General features: G+C 40.2%; 1 protein-coding gene across 1 annotated transcript in view; it reads right to left on the minus strand.

The window, feature by feature from the left end:
* The window catches only part of LOC145463780 (GDP-fucose protein O-fucosyltransferase 3-like), a 13,762-nt gene extending 3,423 nt beyond the window's left edge, over positions 1–10,339 (minus strand). Inside the window, exons 1-3 of the mRNA XM_081447571.1 lie at positions 10,298–10,339; positions 9,109–9,532; positions 6,477–7,568 (exon numbers count right to left, since the gene is read on the minus strand). Coding sequence (XP_081303697.1) covers positions 6,477–7,568; positions 9,109–9,532; positions 10,298–10,339 — 1,558 coding nt within the window. The remainder of the gene's footprint in view (positions 1–6,476; positions 7,569–9,108; positions 9,533–10,297) is intronic.
* Positions 10,340–21,717: the final 11,378 nt, after the last annotated feature.

Genomic DNA, 21,717 nt, shown 5'->3' on the forward strand with positions numbered 1-21,717 from the left:
CTAAAAACTGACCCATGGCGAAACCAAACGAGAAGTCTAAAAACTCCTTCTCCATTTTGGAAACCAAATATTTCAAGACTATCGGCAAAGATCGCGCAGTTGACGAGCGTCCGCCAGTTTAGTTTCGGTAGGAACGTTTTGACACCTTTAAAGCTCCGAAAATAAATCAAACGTTCAATATTTAATTGCGAGCTTTCGCCGCCCTTATAACAACTTTGCGCCATTCTATGATTTTGTTATATACCTAGCGGCTAGCTCCGTGAGCGGCCTTGATGAACCGAAACTTGTGCTGCATGTGATTGGCTACTCGAGCAAGTAAGATGGCGCTATCTTTCCCCCTCGGGATTACCCGCTTTGCCCGGAAGAAATAGATGTTCTTTTTTCATGTTCTTTGTCCTTTATTGACCAAGCTTGTTCGGTAAATATGGCTGGATATTGGCCTCTTTTTTTGTGCACGTGTTTATGGTCCTCCACTTTGTCTCGGTCCATAGACATGCAAAAAAAAAGAACTTGGCCAATATTCAGCCATCTTAAATTACCGAACAAACGTGGTCGATAACCCATAATACAATAGTTCACTTAGTTGTAACTTTCAACAGTTCAAGACTGCTGACCTTTGAGCACGCGGACATACAAGTTGCAGTTCATGTACATCAAGACGATGGTTTTGATGATGACGGTTCATGATTAACTACTTAAGAGTCCCTGTCCATAAAAATGGAAAATAACTCGGCAAGGGTCGAAAATTCGATTTCGCTCATATTCTTATGGTAGATAGGCTAGGGCATGACAAAAACTACTGGATAGTTTTTTTGGCAAAATGTCCTTTTATTTCAAAGAAATATGCAAATTACCAAATTCCGTTAAAATCGTCATTTGACGCACCATTTTATTAAACAAGTTTGAGAGCCTCGCATGCAAAACCACATCATACTTCCGTCTTTAGAACACTCAAATACTTTTGTGCAATGTTTAAATGTGTACTGGGTTGATTTTAGGGAATGTTGCGTTGTCTTTTTGGGTGCACAATAATTAAATTTCGAAGACATGTATTTCATTCACTTAAAAGTACTTCGTGAATATAATTAATTTTCACCATGTGCGAAACCTTCAAATGGACCAAGCTTCTGGTGGCTGAATCGCAGAAGGATGGTCTACAGATTCCTGTAAAAATTTCTTTGGGCAAATGATTGTGAGCGACGCGAGAGCTTTTCAAAGTACGTTAAAAATGCAAATATTTGACCATCCGTCGTCAAATTTCAATTTACGAGTTAGACGTTTATTTTAGCATGCGCCACATGACTTGACTTATGTTAAGCTGAAATAGACACAGAGCTGATAATTTCGAAATGTTCTAACCTTATTTGCTGTAAAAGGCAGGTCCAAAGCCGATTTGACGTGTTTCTAGTCGATCTCTCACCATTCGTCGGACATAAAGCAGATGTTTGCTTTTGTTTACACAAGGTTAACGTCCGATGTACATCGCCTACTGTCAACCTATTATTGGTCGAATACTATGAATCTGTGACCATCTTTCTGCGCATATGAACATCACTGCATCTAAGTCTAAAACGGCTGAGTCATTTGTAGATAGTTGCTTGCTTTGCGCTGCGCCAAAATATTGCGTTTGATCGATTGCTGACCATTGCTGATAAGCGTGTCGGCGCAGCACAATCTTACAGCCGTTATTGTTCGTCACGCAATGCTGTCACGGCATATGCTGCACATTTTGATCTATTTTGTATAGAGTACTCTAAGGATAAGTGAAACAATTTAATCATTGTTCATCTGTTTTTTCATATATATAATAATATATGTGTATATTTATATAATCATATTCTATAGTGTACGTGGCCTCGGTCCAAATCACGTTTGTTGTACGTTCTGATGTTTCAGACAACAGCTGATAAAGCTAGTACCTGTACTCACTAGAATTTTAAGAAAATCGCCATAAAAAAATTATAGATTAATGAAGCAAGAACTAGCTGAAATAAAAATAGGAAATCACAACGTGTCTAATTCGTGAGAAAAACAGACTAAATTTAATTAGTAATTACGTGAGTAAATAGCCCTGGCCATGGCATTTTATTTGGCGTATTTTGTTTGCTTAGTGGCGAGGCATTGGTATGTAACAGAAAATAGAGGACTGTTGTCAATACAGTCCAAAATTATCGTCAGTGAAATATTGTAAATAAAACACCTATTGACCGGTTACCTCCGCGGCCATCATTTGGTCATTCTGATAACGGTTTCATTATTGTCTTTACCCCTATTAAGCGACCACCCAAAATTTAAGAACTTTGTTTTGGAAAGGGCGATGGCAGATAAGAGTCTGAAATTGAAGGTGCATGACGAGTGATAATTCAAACACACGTCTATCATGATTGTATTGAATTGACTCCATGTTCACCAAGAAATTTATAGCCCGATAGTGAAAAATTAAATATTCAAGGTACACCAACCTCTATTTAAGCGGCTAGCCCCATTAAGCGGTCGCCACCTATTTCCCCGAGGGTAGCCCACTGTATAACATGTAAACCAAAAATAATTGCACAGCGCGAAAAGACCTAAGTATGAGTTTAACGTTACAGTATTACGCAGGGGCATGGTAGGTAGCGGTGGTCGAGTAAAAGATAACAACAGGGGAAATGATAAATTATTCATTCTTTTCCTTTCTTAATTTAATCTCTTCCTACTCAACACGATTGTGTGCTCCCAGTGATTCCAAGCCGTACGGAGCCTTACGTATTAGGATAGAAATTGTCCCACCCCTACCCCCTAAAATGGGATGACAGAATTGCGTGACGAACAAGGAACCGCTGCAAGCAAGGATTCAAGCCATCAAACCATGATGATCAAACGTAATATTTTGGTGTAGTGCAAAGCAAGCCACTATCTACGAATGACTTAGCCGTTTTTGACTTAGATGCAGTGGTGATCATATGTGTCGAACGAGGGTCACAGATTCATCGTATTCGACCGTTAAATAAGTTGACAGTTGGCGATGTACATCGGACGTTATGTAAACAAAAGCAAACTTCTGCTTTTTGTGCGACGAATGGTGAGAGAAACACGTCAAATCGGCTTTGGACCTGCCTTTTACAGCAAATAAGGTTAGAACATTTCGAAATTATCAGCTCTGTGTCTATTTCAACTTAACATAGGTCAAGTCATGTGGCGCATGCTAAAATATACGTCTAACCCGTGAATTGAAATTTGACGACGGATGGTCAAATATTTGCATTTTTGACGTACTTTGAAAAGCTCTCGCGTCGCTCACAATCATTTGCCCAAAGAAATTTTTACAGGAATCTGTAGACCATCCTTCTGCGATTCAACCACCAGAAGCTTAGTCCATTTGAAGGTTTCGCACATGGTGAAAATTAATTATATTCACGAAGTACTTTTAAGTGAATGAAATACATGTCTTCGAAATTTAATTATTGTGCACCCAAAAAGACAACGCAACATTCCCTAAAATCAACCCAGTACACATTTAAACATTGCACAAAAATATTTGAGTGTTTTAAAGACGGAAGAATGATGTGGTTTTGCATGCGAGGCTCTCAAACTTGTTTAATAAAATAGTGCGTCAAATGACGATTTTAACGGAATTTGGTAATTTGCATATTTCTTTGAAATAAAAGGATATTTTCCCAAAAAAACTATCCAGTAGTTTTTGTCATGCCCTAACCTATCTACCATAAGAATATGAGCGAAATCGAATTTTCGACCCTTGCCGCGAAATTAAGAATTTGTCTGATTTTTACAGGCAGGCACTCTTAATAACCGAGAGTGAGGTCGTTACGGGAAAATCTTAAACTGAGGTCTTGCCGTATTGACCGAGCGATAGCGAGGTCAATACGGTAGGCCGAGGTTTGAGATTTTCCCGGAATGACCGAACGGTCGAGGTTATTAAGTTGTTTATTATATGGCTCATCAATAAAGAGAAAAATCATTCGAGCGGAAGTCGTCAATTTACATCCGGCGATGCGCGCGTTTACCGATTCATTCATCGTCTCAAACCTAGGGCAAAACTACACAGTCAGTGAATTTCACCACTGTATTACGTATTCCGTTAAAAACACTCATTTTTTTACGGAAAAGTCACTGTCACAGCCTCAAAAACGTATTTTAGTATCGTGGTACCACAAGTTGATGGGGAAGTTTTTCCGACTTTTGGGGCGAAACGTCAACGCATATAGAAAAGACAGCAAGTGCTTGTCCAAACCAACCGTCTTTTCGGTGAAAGAAAATACTAATGCTTCAGAATGCACTGCTCAAAATAAGCTTAACTCGATCTTCGCATTCGCTTTCGACAACATATCTTCGCCTTCTTCATTCTGGGATTTATGGATGAACATTTCAAGCCTTGTGAACGTCTGCAGTTATCAGAAACACTGCTACCGACAGAAACCGCCCGATTGTTTACATCTGATGATCCTGGAAGCTGATTTACACTTGCTTGTGTCAAAGCGAGGGAATCTATTTGACGAGAACTTTGACGGAGTTCAATACTTCGGTAATTGCTGTGACTAAGATGATAACTTATAAGTTTCTTTGTGGTGTTCTGCTCAGGATGCATGGCAGATCTGCCGATGGTGTTTTTTACTTAGCGATTTTAGCTTTACTTAAGACTAGGCAAACTTTGATTGTTTTTCACTAGTGCCCGCCAAGGTTACCGACTGGTAAGTCATCTATATAAATTTTATTAAAGAAATATGTCTAAACTTTTAGCTACTGATATTCTCGTACTGATTTTAATCGGCTTTCATCGCTTCAATGCGCTTGAATTTTCAGAACCGGGCTCTTCCTAATTTGCATAATCCGTAATCGGCCCGTGGGCATTACGGGAGAATAATGCCCTACAATTCAGTGACAATTAACCAATCAGAGCGCGCGTTATATCGGCCACAAGCCAAAGCCATATAATAACATTCCATAACGCCCTGTGTGTGGTGAGCGTGCGATACCACAATGAAAATCCATGCGGATCAACGTCTCCAGAACAAACTAAGGTGGCCATGACACAAATCTCATTTTACAGTCCAGGTAAAAATCTTGTTACGGGACAAAGAATGAATCTTAAAACAAATGGCTCACTATTTGAAATATGCACCCTGTCCTGCATGATGCGTACCTGATTCCTCAAGAACGCAAGATGCTCCTCGTTTCTCTCTAATCAAGTTTTTTTAGTAGAAACTGGCCGAAGTCTATTCATTCCCGTGAACTTGTTTGGCTACGCCACTGTTGACTGTATATGTATATGTGGTAGATAACCGTTTCCCCACCGGCCCCTGCCTCGTCGATAATTTTTTTGCTCTCACTCCAATTTGGGCGCGGTCAGAACGCTTGACACGCGGGCTAGCCGCTTACGAAAGGAGCTGAAAGAGAAATTGCGTTAATTAGCGACTGACCGTAGAAAGAAGAGCTTGGACAATATATCAATACCCTCTATATCTTTCTCTTGTAGAGTGTGACGGTTTTGGGCCGCTTAATCACTTACTAGGAGGAACGAAAAACAGCCAGATAACGGCATCTTCTAGTCACATCAGAGACTTTCTGCCTTACGGCGCAAAATTCGAAGAACATCTTACTGGCTGGATGCTACGCAGGAGTTCTGGGGGAGAATTACATACAGTCCACTTCATACAAGTTGATCTGAGAAATGCGATTCAAACTAAATTTGTGGTGAGTATTGTACAGACCACACTAAGACTTGTAAAGCTTGAATCAAAAGCGTTTAAAGTCCATTTCTGACCACAAGGCCACGCAGTTTTATATTTTATCATTACTGTTTATTTATGTAACTGTTGGAGTCTCTATCTAGCGATATTAGTTTTAAAGTTTGTATACACCAGGAGCCATAATCGGGGACGGAGACCGTAAGCGCGCGCCATTTCTAGTATTGGGGTTGTCCCCATGATATGGGACAATAATTCTTTTTTTAGAACAAATTGCGCCATCGCCTGAGGCACACGCGCGTACATGCTGCGAGGATTTTTGCGGATGTCGCGCGGGGGAAATGGCGTCCGAAATTCCCGAAATTTTGTCATGTTTTTGGCCCACAACTCAACGCGTTTACATCTGTTGGACTTTTGCTTAAGTATTTTCGTCGTAAGCTGCTCCAGTTTGAGTGAAGTAAGACAGTATCGAATTTAGGTATGTTCCGCTTTAAGCTTAGATATGATATCGCTGACCAAGTTGTGTACCGACGGATGCTTCTTTTACATGAGCTGTACATTACTCCACTCTAAGTTTCACATATCTTGAAGATTAACAACTTTTCCAAACCACAGCAAAAAACTAGTTGGGTATATTTGGATATAGCAGCGTTTCAGGACTTCAAAGTTTCCCTCCTCTTGCCACAGCCTTGCGAGGATTTCGCCAGAGTCTATCTCGACCGAAAAGTAAAACAAAAAAAATAAAACATATTAAACCCAATAAGAAGATTTTTTTCAATTTGTCAATTAGACGTCCAATGAAGCTGGCCTGAGGCTTAATCCCCCAATACTCAAAACTTCTTGGCTTGCAAGCTATTGGTTGAAGACCATCCTTGTGGATTTTCCCTTCTGAAAGTGCAACACACATTTGGCAATATAATGGATATTTCGGCTTCCAGTAAGCTCCAATAGCTGTTCCCGTTATATTGCCGATTCCTTTCGACTTCCACTCTAAGTATTTGTTATACTCAGTCTCGTTCGTGTCTAGACATTTTAGGTAATCGGCCAAATGTTTTGGACTCTTGAAATCACGTACTTTGATGACAGAGTGCCGCAGATTTCCGGGCAGGAACTCGTCTAGTTTGTCCGTGCTCATTACCACAGGAACCGAGCCGGCATCCAGAGCATGGGTTAGCTGATCATCAACAAAATAATCGCAGTCCTGATTAAAGAATACGAGAGTAAACTTGTACCTTTTGGCTAGTTCTGTTTTGAGTTGTTTAAAGTCTTTGCCGTTCCCTGAGCCGTAGATCCCAACTAGGTCATCTTTGTTCTTAAGACAGGCTCCATAAGAATCGACCTGGACAAAATCCATCAGCTGTCTCATGTATTCAGTCCGTACAGGCTCACAGTTCGAAAATGCCGCCATTATAAGCCCGTCTTTTTCCCCAGCAGGTAGTGGTGGTGTTAGCTTCGGCAAAGGATAAAAAGGTTGAGGAAAATCATAATCTAAACGATAACTTGTCAACAAATTGAATTTGGACATAAACGTAGGGTCGGTTAATAGCGGAGTATATACCGGGTTTTCTAGTGTCATCAAAATCCACGGCACAGATTCCATTGAAGGCATCATGTGTGAGTCCCTGGCATGGACGACGAAACCGTTGGCGTCGCTCGCTCGGGATCTGTCACCCGTGACTTCACAAGGCACAGGGCATTCACCTTTCTTCCATGCCAGCTTTATATTCATTTGCTCTCCAAAGTACGTCGACCAGAAAATGATAAGCCATGGCTTTGTTTGGTTGGGAAACATATCAAAAACCCTGGCCGACCCTGAAATATGGCTGGTTGGTCCTTCCACCTCCCTTTGACTCTCCTTATCAGACTTTACTGGAGGATTCTCTGCTGTTAAGTAATTTGTTTTAAATTGCCATAAAAGTATTGTCCAGAATATAAGGCAAAATAACAACTTTAAGGCGAAGGGTTTCCTAACCATGGCAGAGTAACAGGTACACATCTCGATGAACTCTTTCATATGCACCTGTTGAAAGACATGTCCATATTAGACACATAAATGACGGAGGTCAGATGCGAAACCATCTGTGAACAGTGTCAAAAGCCTGAAATTAGCAGGTCATGTTCTGCTACACCATTCTCGGAAAATGGAAATATTCATGTCATTAAAGATATGTACATTATTCATCGTGATGTAAGATAAGATAGAAGAATTTTTCTCTCGTTTGTCTCACGGTGGAGTCACTTTGAGATGTAGATCGCGACGTTTCGACTGCTATACTGCTAGTCCTCATCAGGCGATGAAATTTTATGGGTAATAATAACAGTCAAACCTATTTACAACGCCCCCCTAGGGAACATAGGAAAGTGGCCGTTGTGGAGAGGTGTCAATTTAAGGGAGGTAGGAGTGTAATACGACACCTGATTATTTTTTTTCTGGAGCAACATTTTTTCAAGAAAATGCTTATTCTAGCATATAAAAGGTAAGGTAAGGTAATTTATTTTACGTCAAGAACACGGGGAGTGGTTGCCTAAGTCTCCCGAGCCAGGGGTACATGATAAAAGTGTTTGACATACATGTTAAAAAAAAGATTTAAAAACTATATATTAAAAAATACAAAATTATCATACTATTAATGTCTTAAAAAATATGCGTTGAAAATACAATATTAAAAAACGATAAAAATACAACATGTCTATAAAGGAATCATTTAAGACAAGAACTACATTGGCAACCACCAAAGTTTGTTGTATTAAGATGATTGATAAAAGCTGGAACGTTTGCTGCATTTTTTGCTGCCGGCGGTAACTGATTCCAAATTCTAGAGATGATATAAGAATACGAGCCGTGGAAGAATCTACTATTGTAAGGGCGTTGTTCTACGTTTAGCCCGCTGCTTCTAAGATTGTATGGCGTGACCCGGGGCTTGAATAAGTTGGTGATATAACGTGGGCCATTTTCTTTAAAACACTTAAAAAATATTATCAGAGATTGTTCAATACGTCTATGTTCTAGCGTCCTCATGCCCAGCAGTTTGAGTAATGACTCATAATTAGAAGTTTTCCCCGTGTTCATTACTGTTCGCAGACCGTAGTAGTTAGCGTCTTCCACTTTTTTGTTGAGCGTTTTACCTATACCAATCAGTAAAAATCAAAATTTGATGTAAAAACTAACGGTAAAAGAAAGGGACGTTTCGACCGAGCTTCGGTCATTATCATAAAAGTGAAGATAAATATTTTGCAGAAGTATAAATATAAAACAAAGAAAAGTATGTAAAGTATTAAATGTAAAAAGGGGTGTTAAGAACAATAAAATGCATGCAAGAATAACACAATTAAAAATGATAAAAAACTTTCGCACGAATTGAGTCTGAGTGCACATTGAGACTTGGTCTCAGTTCACTAACAAAAAACATTTTATAAGTGACACCGTCAAACTTGTTCTTGCACTTTTTTAAGGTGGTAAAATTCTTGGTAAAATCCTTGGGCACATAAGAATGTTTCACACGAAAACGTTTTCCAATGGAGGAAGACGCATTCTTGTGCTCGTCTACGCGTTGATGCAAATGCTGCCGCGTGTAACCAACATAACCTGCATCACACAGGTGACACTTAAATTTATAAACAAGGGATTGTTGCTTAACAATAGACGGCTTGACTTTGCGCGATTTCAGATATTGTTTGATCTTGTGACTAACAAACGTGGGCTGGATGGTCACTTGAATTTTCTGGCTCAGATCTTTGAGCTGTGCTCGTTCAATATCGGCCAAAGCCTGGTCTTTCAATGGCAGAACAACGCGAACAGGATCTAATTCATTGTTAACAGCTGGCAACTCGGGAACAGGTTGATCAGACTGTAATAAAGGGCGAGATGGTGGAATTAACCAACCTGTCTGGGTAACTCAGTCGAGAAAACACCATTTTGAGCCGATCACATTCCTTGGAAAAGTAAGACCAGTTGGAAGAGAGACGAAAGGCACGATCAAGCATAGTTTTAGTGTTTTAAATCAGCGCCTGAATCATGTTTTATTTGTTATTGACGACAAAATTCGAGTGTTTATTCGCGGCAACTACATGTTCTTTTCAGATAAACAAGGTATGAATTAATACCACGGAAACTACAGTTACTCGAGTTCCACGCTTGAAGCTTTTTTCTTCGTTGTTCTTTTTCTTTGTTTAGATAAACAAGATATATATTGTTTGTCTTTCTTCAACCTGCGCTACGCTATCAACTTGAGCGACACGTTTTCGGTGATTTTAAAACTCAAGACAGAATCGTATTGACTGTCGTATTGACTACCGTAACTTAACGCGATGATGCGGTTTGCCAGCAGGGCTGGATATAGATTTACTGAAAGGTTATGGTGGGAAAACACAAATGCGCTACTGTAAACTGGACCATACTGCTAAATTCATGATTTGACAGAATGTCCAATTGATCAGCCATTGCGTCTATATCTTCATGGGAGGCAGCCTGGCCACTTACCTGGAGTTGTTTCTCAGTAGACCATAGTTTAACTCCTCAGTCATGCTGTAGATTGCCAACTGGTCTGCCATCCGCCAGTTAGGACTCAGTATTAAGCCTATTATGTTTAGTTCTTTCAGTTTACGTGGCATACCTGTGAACTAGTAGCTACTGCTACACGTGTAGCTAAGCGCATTGACCACTATAAACAACAACATTTGAACATTATTTTGAATCTTAAAGCGAAAAATCAGCATACGCTATCACCAATTTCGACGAATATTAGAAGGAACAATTTTTAAGGAATGGACAACAACTTTAAGTTTAAAACAAGACACGTTTCGATCGTTCAACGATCATCTTCAGTTGCAAATTTGTTTACAAGTTCGTTTGAATTAATACAAGCAATGGCGGTAAGTAAAACGTGATACAATTCAAAATTTCGAAAAAATTAACGTACACTTCTAAGAAGCGCGAGACATGGAATAACACTTGCGCGAGCACTGCTGTTAATACAAGGAAGAAAATTGTAAAAAACTGAAATAATTACAATGATTATAACACCAAATGTTATGAGCAAAAAACTAAAATAAACCGGTACTAAATAAATGTATATACATAAAGAATAATATCAGAACGAGAGAGTAAAGTCAGCATGTTTCAGCTGCTTATTTAAAGTGGGATTCTCCCATTTGATGTGCATTGCTTCCTTCAACATGAGTTGTAGTTTATTGGGTGCACAATCCACGATGGAAAAGCAGTTCTTATTAGCTAAACACCGACATGCCTGGGGTTACTGCAAGTGCCGATATACGTGTGAGTTCCTGTCCCTGCTCAGATGCTCACGAACGCGCGTCGAGAGATGTCGATGCGCGTTCGTGAACAAAAAACACGTTTTCACTTACAAACAACTTACCAACAATATCATTCGTAGCTCTTCATTTCGAAAAAAAATTATGCTAATTGCTACACTTACCCAAGTCACAGGTCGTAAAAATAGATGCAATAAAAATCCACAGCGAATGATTCTGTCGGTTTCGAAATTATCACAAAACTTGGAACAAAACGGCATACGTTTAGGATCAGTCCTTAATCCGTGATCGAGGAATGGTGGAATATTGATCGACTTCTTTGTTGTCATTGACTGGCTTTTCTTTATTTAAGAAGAATTATATGCCTAATTACAAAACTCCGAAGCTTGCGCATATTTCTCAAGGCTGGTTTTTCCCGAAACATGAGATGATTAGCAACATACGCAGGCGCAATAGAGCGCTGCTAAGTAACACCCAACCACGGGTGGTATTTATCAACATCTTACTGTGTCTGTGTGCGTCGGCTTATGCTTATGGTTATGCGCGAGTTAAAAGCAGTCTCTATTCCATTGTTTTTCACCCGGCAAGAGATTTAATCCCTGTCTATTTCTGTTCGGATTTTCATTGTTATTCATAAACTGTCCAGTAACGTTACACGCAGGTCACGCAGGTGTTATATTTGGCTTACATGTACATAGAAGAAAGTCACGAATCCTGACGGCGCATCAAGCTACGCGATGTAGAAAATAAATTTGGAGAGTGGAAGATTCATCTTACAGCCAGAGAATTGGGGAACTTAAGCAATGACGACCGCGACCCCAAGGACAACGCTTAGTAAAAAATTGAATTTTTACATTCAAATTTAGCAACTGGACGGTATTGGACTCAGAACTTGCTCAAGCTAAATATGTAATGCCATGCCAGCGTTCAATTCCAAATAAATGATACGAAAAATTAGCCGCCGTCGTTTGCCTTCTTCAAAATACGCAGAACATAGCCCTTTCACGTTGTTGTTGTGCAGAGGACGGCAAAGAAATATATAAAGATTTATAACACACGTGCACGGCTATTGTTCTACTCATCAAACCTTTTGTTTGGAGACGTTCTCGTTGCCTTTGCCGTTGCCGTCGTGGTTTGCTAAAGTTCTCTACTGATGAACACGGTCCAGGTTCAAATTCTCTTTTAAATTCTAGGTTAAAGTTGTAAAAAGGTTGTAGTCGTCCACTGTGTTGAAAAACAATAATGAAAACGTATTATCTTTTGTCCGCAAAACAGCAACGATCGAAACGCGCCAATAACAGCTGTTGAAAACTAACCAATCGTAACCAGTCCACATCATTATCTAATGAAGCCTGCCAGTGTGTAGTCGATCCACGAAACAAGGGAATACATCGTGAGCAAGGATAATACTATACTAGTAGTAATCAGAGATTATGAGAGTGCGTTCGACGCTCTCACTTTAATATATATATATTGGTAATTGAACTGAGTGGAGTGCAATTTGGTCTGAAATCATAAGCGCAGGAGGGAGGGGGTGACTCTATTGTTTTCCGGTATTGATTCGTGACCGACTCATCGCTACCAGTGTGACGTCACATAGCAACGAGCGAGCGCTTCGAGTAGCCTATTCAGATTACGCCATCGAAAAGGACAACAGAGGTTAAGAAAGTCAACAAATTCACATGCAACTGTACGCCTATATTCACCGGGCTCCAGTGAGAAACAAGTAAGCTACAAATGCACTTTTTTTACACGATTACGCGATTTCCTGACCATATTAGGTCAGTAGCCCGTATTACACTGTAGCGTCGTATTTCGTTTTCGTCATTCGTACGCGCCTTGAGCGATCGGTACGATTTTTGGATGATACAGGATGAAATTCAAAAATTAGAAGCCGAACTTCTACAAAATGATAACGCTGGAATAATTAACTCCTGCTTGGATAATTTAAGGTGGCTCAAAACAGTTTCCAGCACTTAGATTTTGATGGGTTATTATAACCACTCTTTATCACTTGATGCTACAATCATGGTATCAAAAAACTGCCCAATCATTGGTGAAAACGTTGCTGTCATTTTCGTGACACCATAGGTTACCATAGCAACAGTATGCCTTCTTAGAAAACTTCGTTTCTAGGCCATGAGAAAAGGGACAAATAAAGAGCATTGAAGGTTCATCCCTTCCTCGACACTCTATTACCAGCAAATACGAAACAAAAAACACCCCCGCCCCCCTTAAAAACAGCCTTACAGTTAAACGAGACCAAGATTTTAAGTGCCGTTCAACAGCCACCCTGAAAGAACAGACATTTTCCAGAATTATCGATGGCCCTGGAGGGTTCTCTCGTCTATGAGCTTTAGAGGTATGTGCAGCCCCAAAGGATATAGTTTTTCAGCCGTTTTTGCGTCATAAATAGGGTATCGATTTTGGCCATTTTGGTCATAAATAGGGATCGTAATTTTGCACTCTGGTCTTGAATTGGGTATGTATTTTAGAAGAAGCTCCTTTTTCGTCATTATCGATAAGACCATCACCAAAAGCTCTTCACAATGCCTTCAACATCGGTCTGAACTAGGAAACTAATTATTGCGCTCGACAGAACGCAGTTCTAATCGCGTAATGCATAAAAATTCGAGATCTGTGAATCTATCTATCTATCTATCTATCTATCTATCTATCTATCTATCTGTCTGTCTGTCTATCTATCCATCCATCGGGGGACACCAATTTGGCCCCCCAAAAAAATTCCTCAGGGGCGGATGACGTCATGTCTATGTTCGTCCATGTGCTTTCTTTCGAGTGTCGAGGAAGCACAGTATTGTGGACTGTAGCGGATACTGAAGTAGTTTATTTAGTCCGAAGTCAGTGTTAATGCCATTTAAAAACCTTGTGGACATGTCTTCACGGAATGTGTACGACTTTTCGAGGCAGTTTATTGAAGACTGTAGCAGATAAGTTGTTTATTTAAAGTTTGAAGTCAGTGTTAATGGCATTTAAAAACCTTGCAGACATGTCTTCACGAAATGTGTACGAGGCTTTTCGTACGAACAGAAAGCTATTGTTTGGCTGCGTGTTGTGTACCCTCTTCTCTTCAACCGAAACCAATGCAGCTTTGTTGCTGAATAAATCAAAGGAGGAAATGAGTTTCACTTCTCTGGCCTAGATTTCTGTGCACAAACTATTATGTAACGTAAACCCAACGAAAGTGTTTACATAGGAAATGAGTTCAACTCCCACGGGGTTGCTTTGTTACACGAACATGTCCTCCGTTTCATTGTTTTTGTTACAATCCTTGTAAATTCTGGTCGTATTACAAAGCAATTACGAAAAGTAGTAAAATTCCAGGGGTTATTAAGCATGAATCAATGCAGGCGACCAGACCCGTTGATCAAGCTAATTTATTTAATACTTTTTTTCATTCAGTTTTTGCTCCACCCGATCATGGCAGCACTTGTAATTGCCTACAACGACTTAACTTTAGTGTTCAACACGAATTGTGTTAGTTAAACCTAAGCCCTTACAGTATTCTTAATCAACTTAAGTCACTTGATATCAACAAAGCGTCACTGGGCCTCCCCACCAAGTTGTTATGAGAGTGCGCTGAGAAAATTGCACCCCCTTTATGCAGATTATTCAATATGTCTTTGGAGCTGGGTGCTTTTCCTTAAAAATGGAAAGACGCTAATCTTGTCCCTATTCATAAAAGTGATTCCAAGTCTCTGGTGTCTAACTATCGGGGCATTTCAATTCTTGATGTGCTTTCTAAATTACTGGAGAGGCAAGTTTATAGTAAGATCTTTGGTATTATATCCCCTTATATTACGCAATGGCAGCATGGCTTTTTGCCAGGCAGATCAACTGTGTCGCAATTAGCCCAAGTAGTTCATCAGTTCGCTAAGGCTCTTGAAATGAGACAACAAGTCGATGTCATTTATCTTGATTTTTCCAAGGCCTTCGATCGAGTACCCCACGAAAAACTTTTGCTTAAGCTCGAGTGCCTTGGAATCAAGGGTCCTCTGTTAGCTTGGTTTAGATCTTACTTATCTGGCAGAGGACACAGGGTTGTAATTGATAATGAGGCATCTGATTTTCTCCCAGTCACATCTGGAGTCTCCCAGGGATCAATTTTGGGACCCCTGCTCTTCCTGGTTTACATAAATGACATGCCTGATGTAATTTCAGGGGATACATCATTGCCCCTTTTTGTCGATGGTTCGAAGTGTTTTCGCCTAATTCTCGGTCAAGATGATGGCGATAAATTACAGGAAGACCTGAATAAGTTATTGGAGTTGTCACGCATTTGGGGAATGGAGTTCAATGTCAAAAAGTGTAAGGTTCTAAGAGTAGCACGAACTAAATATGTACTTATAAGAGGGATTATTTTCCTGGAGGAACCAAGTTGGAGCGTGTTGCTGTTGAAAGAGATCTGAGCATTTGGATCAGCCACGATTTAAGCTGGAATCATCACGTTGAAATTATCACGTCCAGAACTTAAAAGATGCTTAATTTGCTTCATAGGACATGTAAGGATATGACTGATATTAGAACTAAAAAGTTACTTTATATTACTTGGGTGCGGTCACGTCTAGAATATGCCAGTGTGGTATGGTCGCCTTATACCAAAAGAAATATTACCAGCTTAGAACAAATTCAGCGCAGAGCCACGAGATTCATTCTCGGCAAGGAGTATTCTGAGCACGAACGCCTGAGGAAATTAAATTTATTACCTTTACAATATCGTAGGGAAATTCATGATCTCGTATTCTTTTTTAAGCGTTTTAAGAATATGTATAATTTAGATATTTTGGACTTTGTATCGTTTCGAACTTGCAACAAGCCTTTGAGAAAGATTGATTATCTAACACTCAATGTCCCGTTTAATCGCACAGAATCTTTTAAGAACTCATATTTTATACGGGTTTGTCGCTCATAGAATGAACTACCTCTTAACATCAGGGAGTCTAACACCTTGTCAGTCTTCCGAAAAAAATTTTTTGCTTATTTTTACGATAAGTTCAGTGCTAATTTTTTATCGTGATTATCTTATTTTTTGATACGAGTTTAGAGTACATTTTAACTAGGTATGCAATCATACAATGATACACTAAGGCGGCTTATATTAAGGAATCTTGTATTCTGTTTTAAGGTGGCTCGTACCAGTTTTCAGTTTTCGACGGCTCATAACTTTGTAAGAATAGAACATAAAGGCAGACCAGGGCCACTGTAATATTTTTGTAGGTTTGGATTATATAATTTACACTTGACCTAAAACAGCTGTTATTTTGTCGTCAGCAGCTACCATGGCAACATTCCAAAATGATTTTCCAGACCTGATTTTTCGCTTATGTCACTAATAACTAAAAAATTAACCCGGTGACCCCGGTTTTTTTTAATCAACAGCGTTTGGCATCTGAAAATGAAAATGCACAACAATTTTAAAATAATTTTACGGAGCCGAGTTCTTGTAAACTTGGAAAAACAACAATTTGCTCAAAGTGCAAATTTCCTTCCGTAGAATTTTTTTTTCCGACGTTTCCTCTCAATAATAATATTATATTAAAACAATAAAAAGAAGGGGTCACCGGGCTTGTTTTCATGTAAAAGCCTTCGCGAGTTCCGTTATTCCCACGCGCGTAGACACGCATTCAAAAATCTAGACTTTATAAGATCAGCAGTTGCTCATGAGCGGCTTTAACTACCGCTGACTGCTTCGTGTGCCCGCGCGGGCGAGCGGGCTCCGAACAGGCGTTTTGTTTTGATTGCTGCTAAAACATCATTTACAGTTGTAGTTGTCGTTAAAGACAACCTCCTGGGCTTACTCTGTAGGACTTTTACACAAATTCTGGGTAGATTTGCTATGTTTTGCGAGTCCTTTATACGCTCACGGTGGCTGTCACGATCGATCGAGTTGTCTTTGAAATTTGGGAAAAATTGACTTCCCGAGGCAATTTTTCTTAAATACACAGAATTGACTAAAGTTGTTCTAGCAGGTAAAGCCTCCTTTATATGCAAATTTCGTCTCCAACACTACAAAAGTGACCTTGCGCGAAAAGCCGCGCGCCGCCATATTTGTTTGATTTTTCGGGTTCTAAATCTCGCGCGTCTATCGTGCGTGTCATTCACGCGTGACGCACGATGGTGATCTACTACCCGCGGGAGAAAACTGGTACCAGCCACCTTAAGCTGTCCTCAAATTCATTGGATTGACTTGTTCAATATAATGTAATTTGGAATTTTTATTAAAGATTAAAGATTAAAGATAAAAGTGAATTGCCCTGTAGCTGTTACCCCAAAGCCAAGGCGATTCAAAGTCGTGTTCGTAAACAAAATAATTGTGCTAGTTTTGGTACTAAAAGCCCGTCGTCTCACATACCGACAGAACAAACATGGTTGGTGTCGATTTACACGGTCGCTATAAAACATGGACTGCGGACTGCGGACTGCGGACTGCGGACTGTGGACTGCGGACTGCGGACTGCGGACTGCCGACTACGGACTGGGTATGAAACACAGACTAATGTATAAAACGCGGACTAAGCATTACGGACTGGGCATAAAACGCGCGTGGACTCAGGTATAAAATGGGGACTGCGGACTAAATGCGGCCTCCCGACTGCAGTCCATGTTATTTACTGACCGGTCGTAACTAATATTACATAATACATGTAAAACGAGAACAAACCCTTTCGTATGCACATGCTTTGCAATCAAATCATTTGTTTTTGCCCCTGCTGAAGGGAGACCAATTTCACGCCTACCTAACAACTCAGGCACAAAATGCTTTCTCTAGAATTTTTGTTTTTTTTTTTTAACATACCAAGCCTACCAAAACTCGGACGCACTCTTTAATCTACGATTACTATTAGTCAGACAGATCTGAAACAGGGTATTGATTAAAGGGTCAGGTCACAAATAGGATATCGAATTTTTGGTCAGGTCATAATTATAATAGGAAAAATCGCAGATTTTGGTCAATAATAGGGTAAGAGTTTTGGAAAGCTGGCCCCACACCCCCATCCAATTTTTTGGTTGACATTGCCCCCCCCCCCCCACCCCCCCCTCCCCTTTCCAGGGTCCTGGCTTTGCCTGTTAAAAAGGTCCATGTATCAAGGTAAAATACATTCCTCCGGCTCCCACGAGGAGTCGTAAGGGTGAGTAGCTCTTCCATTGCACAAAATAATCTACCTAATTAAATAAAAGGTAAAAAAAGCCTGTGCTAATTTCATGTAAGAACTGAATTCTTTTGAATATATATCAACCCAAGCATGCGCGCGCGCGTGCGAAGACAGATACTACAACCAAACACTTACCGTTCCACTTCTTTCCCGTCTTTGGAAGAGCGTTTCAACGTCCCAATAAGTAGATCTTATACCACTGTTTTTTTTGTTTTTTTTAATTTAGCTCGATAAAGTCGGCATCCGTGGATGAAATGACACTTCTGAAAACTGAAAAGTACCCGACGTACCCTTTCGACGATCCATCGCGCGACGCCATCTTGGTTCAACTCAAACTTTTACTGCGGTAACAGAAGGACCAATCACAAGCTGGCCTTACACCTTTTGCCCAAGATTTCCCAATGGGTAATTGGCTTGGGTTGGGATCAGCTTGGGTTTCCGGTCAGGTCATATCTTCTGGTTACACTGCAGATAGTCCAAATAGTTGCCCGATGTCAACTTTTGACCTGGCAGTGTTTAACGGGAAATCTAATTCATCACGGACATCGCGAACTGCGAAACGTATGGTTTACTTGCAGTCGTTCTTTCCGGTTGATTTAGCGATCTAAAACTTCGTTTCAAGAGGAATGCGTAGAAGGCGTCTGCGATTACGATTAAATAGTAGGGATACGGAGCGTATACGGCCGGTGCTGGATTTTGATAACTCTCTTGCTCCCGATTTCGCCGGAACAAATAGCCGTTGTATAACGCCGCATCTTCTGGTCTAAAGCTGCTGTGAAAAGAAAACGATTACAAAACTGCACTACTGAAAGCAATCAAGTAATCACAGTTAACCACGAAAGTTGGCCATACTTGTTGTCGTGTCTCTCAAATGCCAGGTTATTAGGGCCGTCGATAAAATCCGGAACATGGAATATTCCGGAACATCCCGGAACATTCCGGAAGATCCCGGAACATCGAATAATTATCATAATTACGCGAAAATATCTAAAATAAAATTTTAAAAAAATTAAATCAAACAAAATAAACTGGTATCGGCTCGGAAAATAGAAAAAAACAAAAACATAAAAAAAGGAAACAAGAAAGAAAAATGAAAGTGTCTGCAATGAGTGAAGGCTAGTAACTAAGAAGAGTAATCCATTCCTTCCAGTCGTTCACCGTCAGTTTAATCACGTGACTGTCCTTTATTCCCATATTTCGTTCTTCACAGAAAACTATGGTGGTGGCGTTCCAACTCCTTAATTAAGTATGGGTATCCGAGTGTGATTTCTTTATTCAATTCATTACGTCAATACAAAGATATGCGTGTACACGATTTCTCATGAAGAAATAGTTTCTCCATGAGATAGAAATAGAAACTCTTCGGTATCGAGTTTCTTGTCTAAACTAGCTCGGACTGCTCGACCTCTGATGACAGTGTAAACAAATACAAACACAAAATTTAAAAACATTTGGCGACGCGCGCGCTGTCTTGCGGGGTCGCTGGTCAAAACTTTATTGTCTCTAGAAATATTTGTTACAAGTGTTGGCGATCTGAAATTGAATTCCAAGTGTCGCCAACAGTTCAAATGCATCTCCTGGAAAATGTTTGTCCGGTACAAGTTAATACTTAATTAATTAAAAATACTTTCACCGCAGGCTATAATCTATTCATCGCTAGTTCAACTTCAAGTGCAGATCGTTATCTGACATTCGATCAAACTTAGTTTTCTATCGAGCCATTCGAACACCACCAAAGTAAACCAGACATGCGAAAACCGCGCGTGAACGCGCTGCTCTATAAATCTTTGATTACTACTAGTTTATTAATAATAACTTGCTTGTTACTCGGGCTTCCGGAAAGGCCGAGTCCGCATTTAATGGGTCATAGTGCCAGGCGTTCCTAACGGAGCGGCACGAAAACTGGGGATGATAAATAGCAACGTGAAGATGGAATAGGGACAAAACTATGAATACTGATTTAACAAGCAACTGTATGACGCTCAGACAAACACCTCAGATGTTGAAGAAATCAGGGATCAAAAAAGGAGACGCAATGAATTACCTGGCATTCATCGTCAGAATCGTCCATGTTTGTGTTGAAAAACAGAGTGCTGAAAAGCGACGTGACGAAATTGGCGGGAAAGAAGAGGAGTCTTCACTCATTGCAGTCACTTTCATTTTTCTTTCATTTTTCCTTTTTTTATGTTTTTGTTTTTTTCGATTTTCCGAGCTGATACCAGTTTATTTTTGTTTGATTTAATTTTTTAAAATTTTATTTTACATATTTTTCGCTTAATTATGATAATTATTCGATGCTCCGGGATGTTCCGGAATGTTCCATGTTCTGGGTTTTATCGACGGCCGGTTATTAGGCGCAATTTCAGCACAACACCACAGAAATGTGCCCAGCGTGTGGTGCGGTTTCCTGTTTTACCATTTCATTCCACTCGATTGGTTTAACTACTCTTGTGGTTAGATAAACCATAGATAAACCCTACGACTTGGTTCTGGGAATGTCACGGGTAATTCTTTTGTTCTCTTTGATGTATCCATGGTGATTTTCCGTGGGCAGTTTCACTGTGGGAATAAAGTTTACACACAAAACACAGACTCCCCATGGGTGAAGTCCTTTTTTCCCGTGGGCAAAAGGTCTAGTGGTCAACCGCACCTACCACTCACTTTGGTTCGGAATTCCTCGCTGTGCGTGAAGTGAGTCTTGTATTTCGTTGACTTCTAAGCTTTCAGGTGAGGGAGTGCTTTTACGGCTGTACAGTCCAATTCGGAATGCCCGACTCGAGAAGCGAAAAATTCCACTTATGTCGAAATTTCAGCTCAGTTCAACGAAAACTTTACGCCAATGAACTGATTTACGTGTGGCTTAATCGATCTATTGTTGTGATTTTTCAGCGAATTAGGGAGCCATAAAACAGGGAGTATTTTATGTGCCTCAAATTGTGAGTGTTCAATGTCACAGGGAGTCAGGCCAACCGGGAAATTCAGTTTCACTGCGTACGAGTTCTGGTGGAGTCAGCCTCCAAAGAAATTCGTGTCATTTGCATAATCTGATCAATCCTGGCTACACTATCACTCGTTAATTACCCACTGACAGAATAAATTAACACCGGAACTTAACAAATGAGTGGCCCTGGAGGAGAGACTACCATATAAAAATGACGGAAGTGCTCGTTGTACCTTCTCGGGGTTAAAAACCCGGGTTTGGTGTCTCTTCGGGTGTTAAGCCTCAAAAAGTCCACACCGGAAGCTTTTGGGGTACCTTTTTAGAGTATTGAGCCGAAAAAATATGACAGGAGATATAGAGGATATTACACGGTGGCGAGAAGATACGAATTTTATGTTCTCGTGGCAAGCTTCGCTCACTCGTGAGATATTGTTCTTGCCACGAGAACATAAAATTCATATCTTCGAGCCAACGTGTAATGTTCTTTTTATTATATGGAGAAACCAATTCAACAAAAGCAAAAGGCGGGAATCGTGACTTCATTGAACGATACGACACTCACAAAGGTGACATACGGAAAATACGCCACTCGGGTTCCGGATGAAGCGGCGTATGGAATCTACGAGTGGTTTAGTTCCCAATAAAA

Source organism: Orbicella franksi, chromosome 12 (assembly GCF_964199315.1).
Source record: "Orbicella franksi chromosome 12, jaOrbFran1.1, whole genome shotgun sequence".
Classification (NCBI taxonomy): Eukaryota; Metazoa; Cnidaria; class Anthozoa; order Scleractinia; family Merulinidae; genus Orbicella; species Orbicella franksi.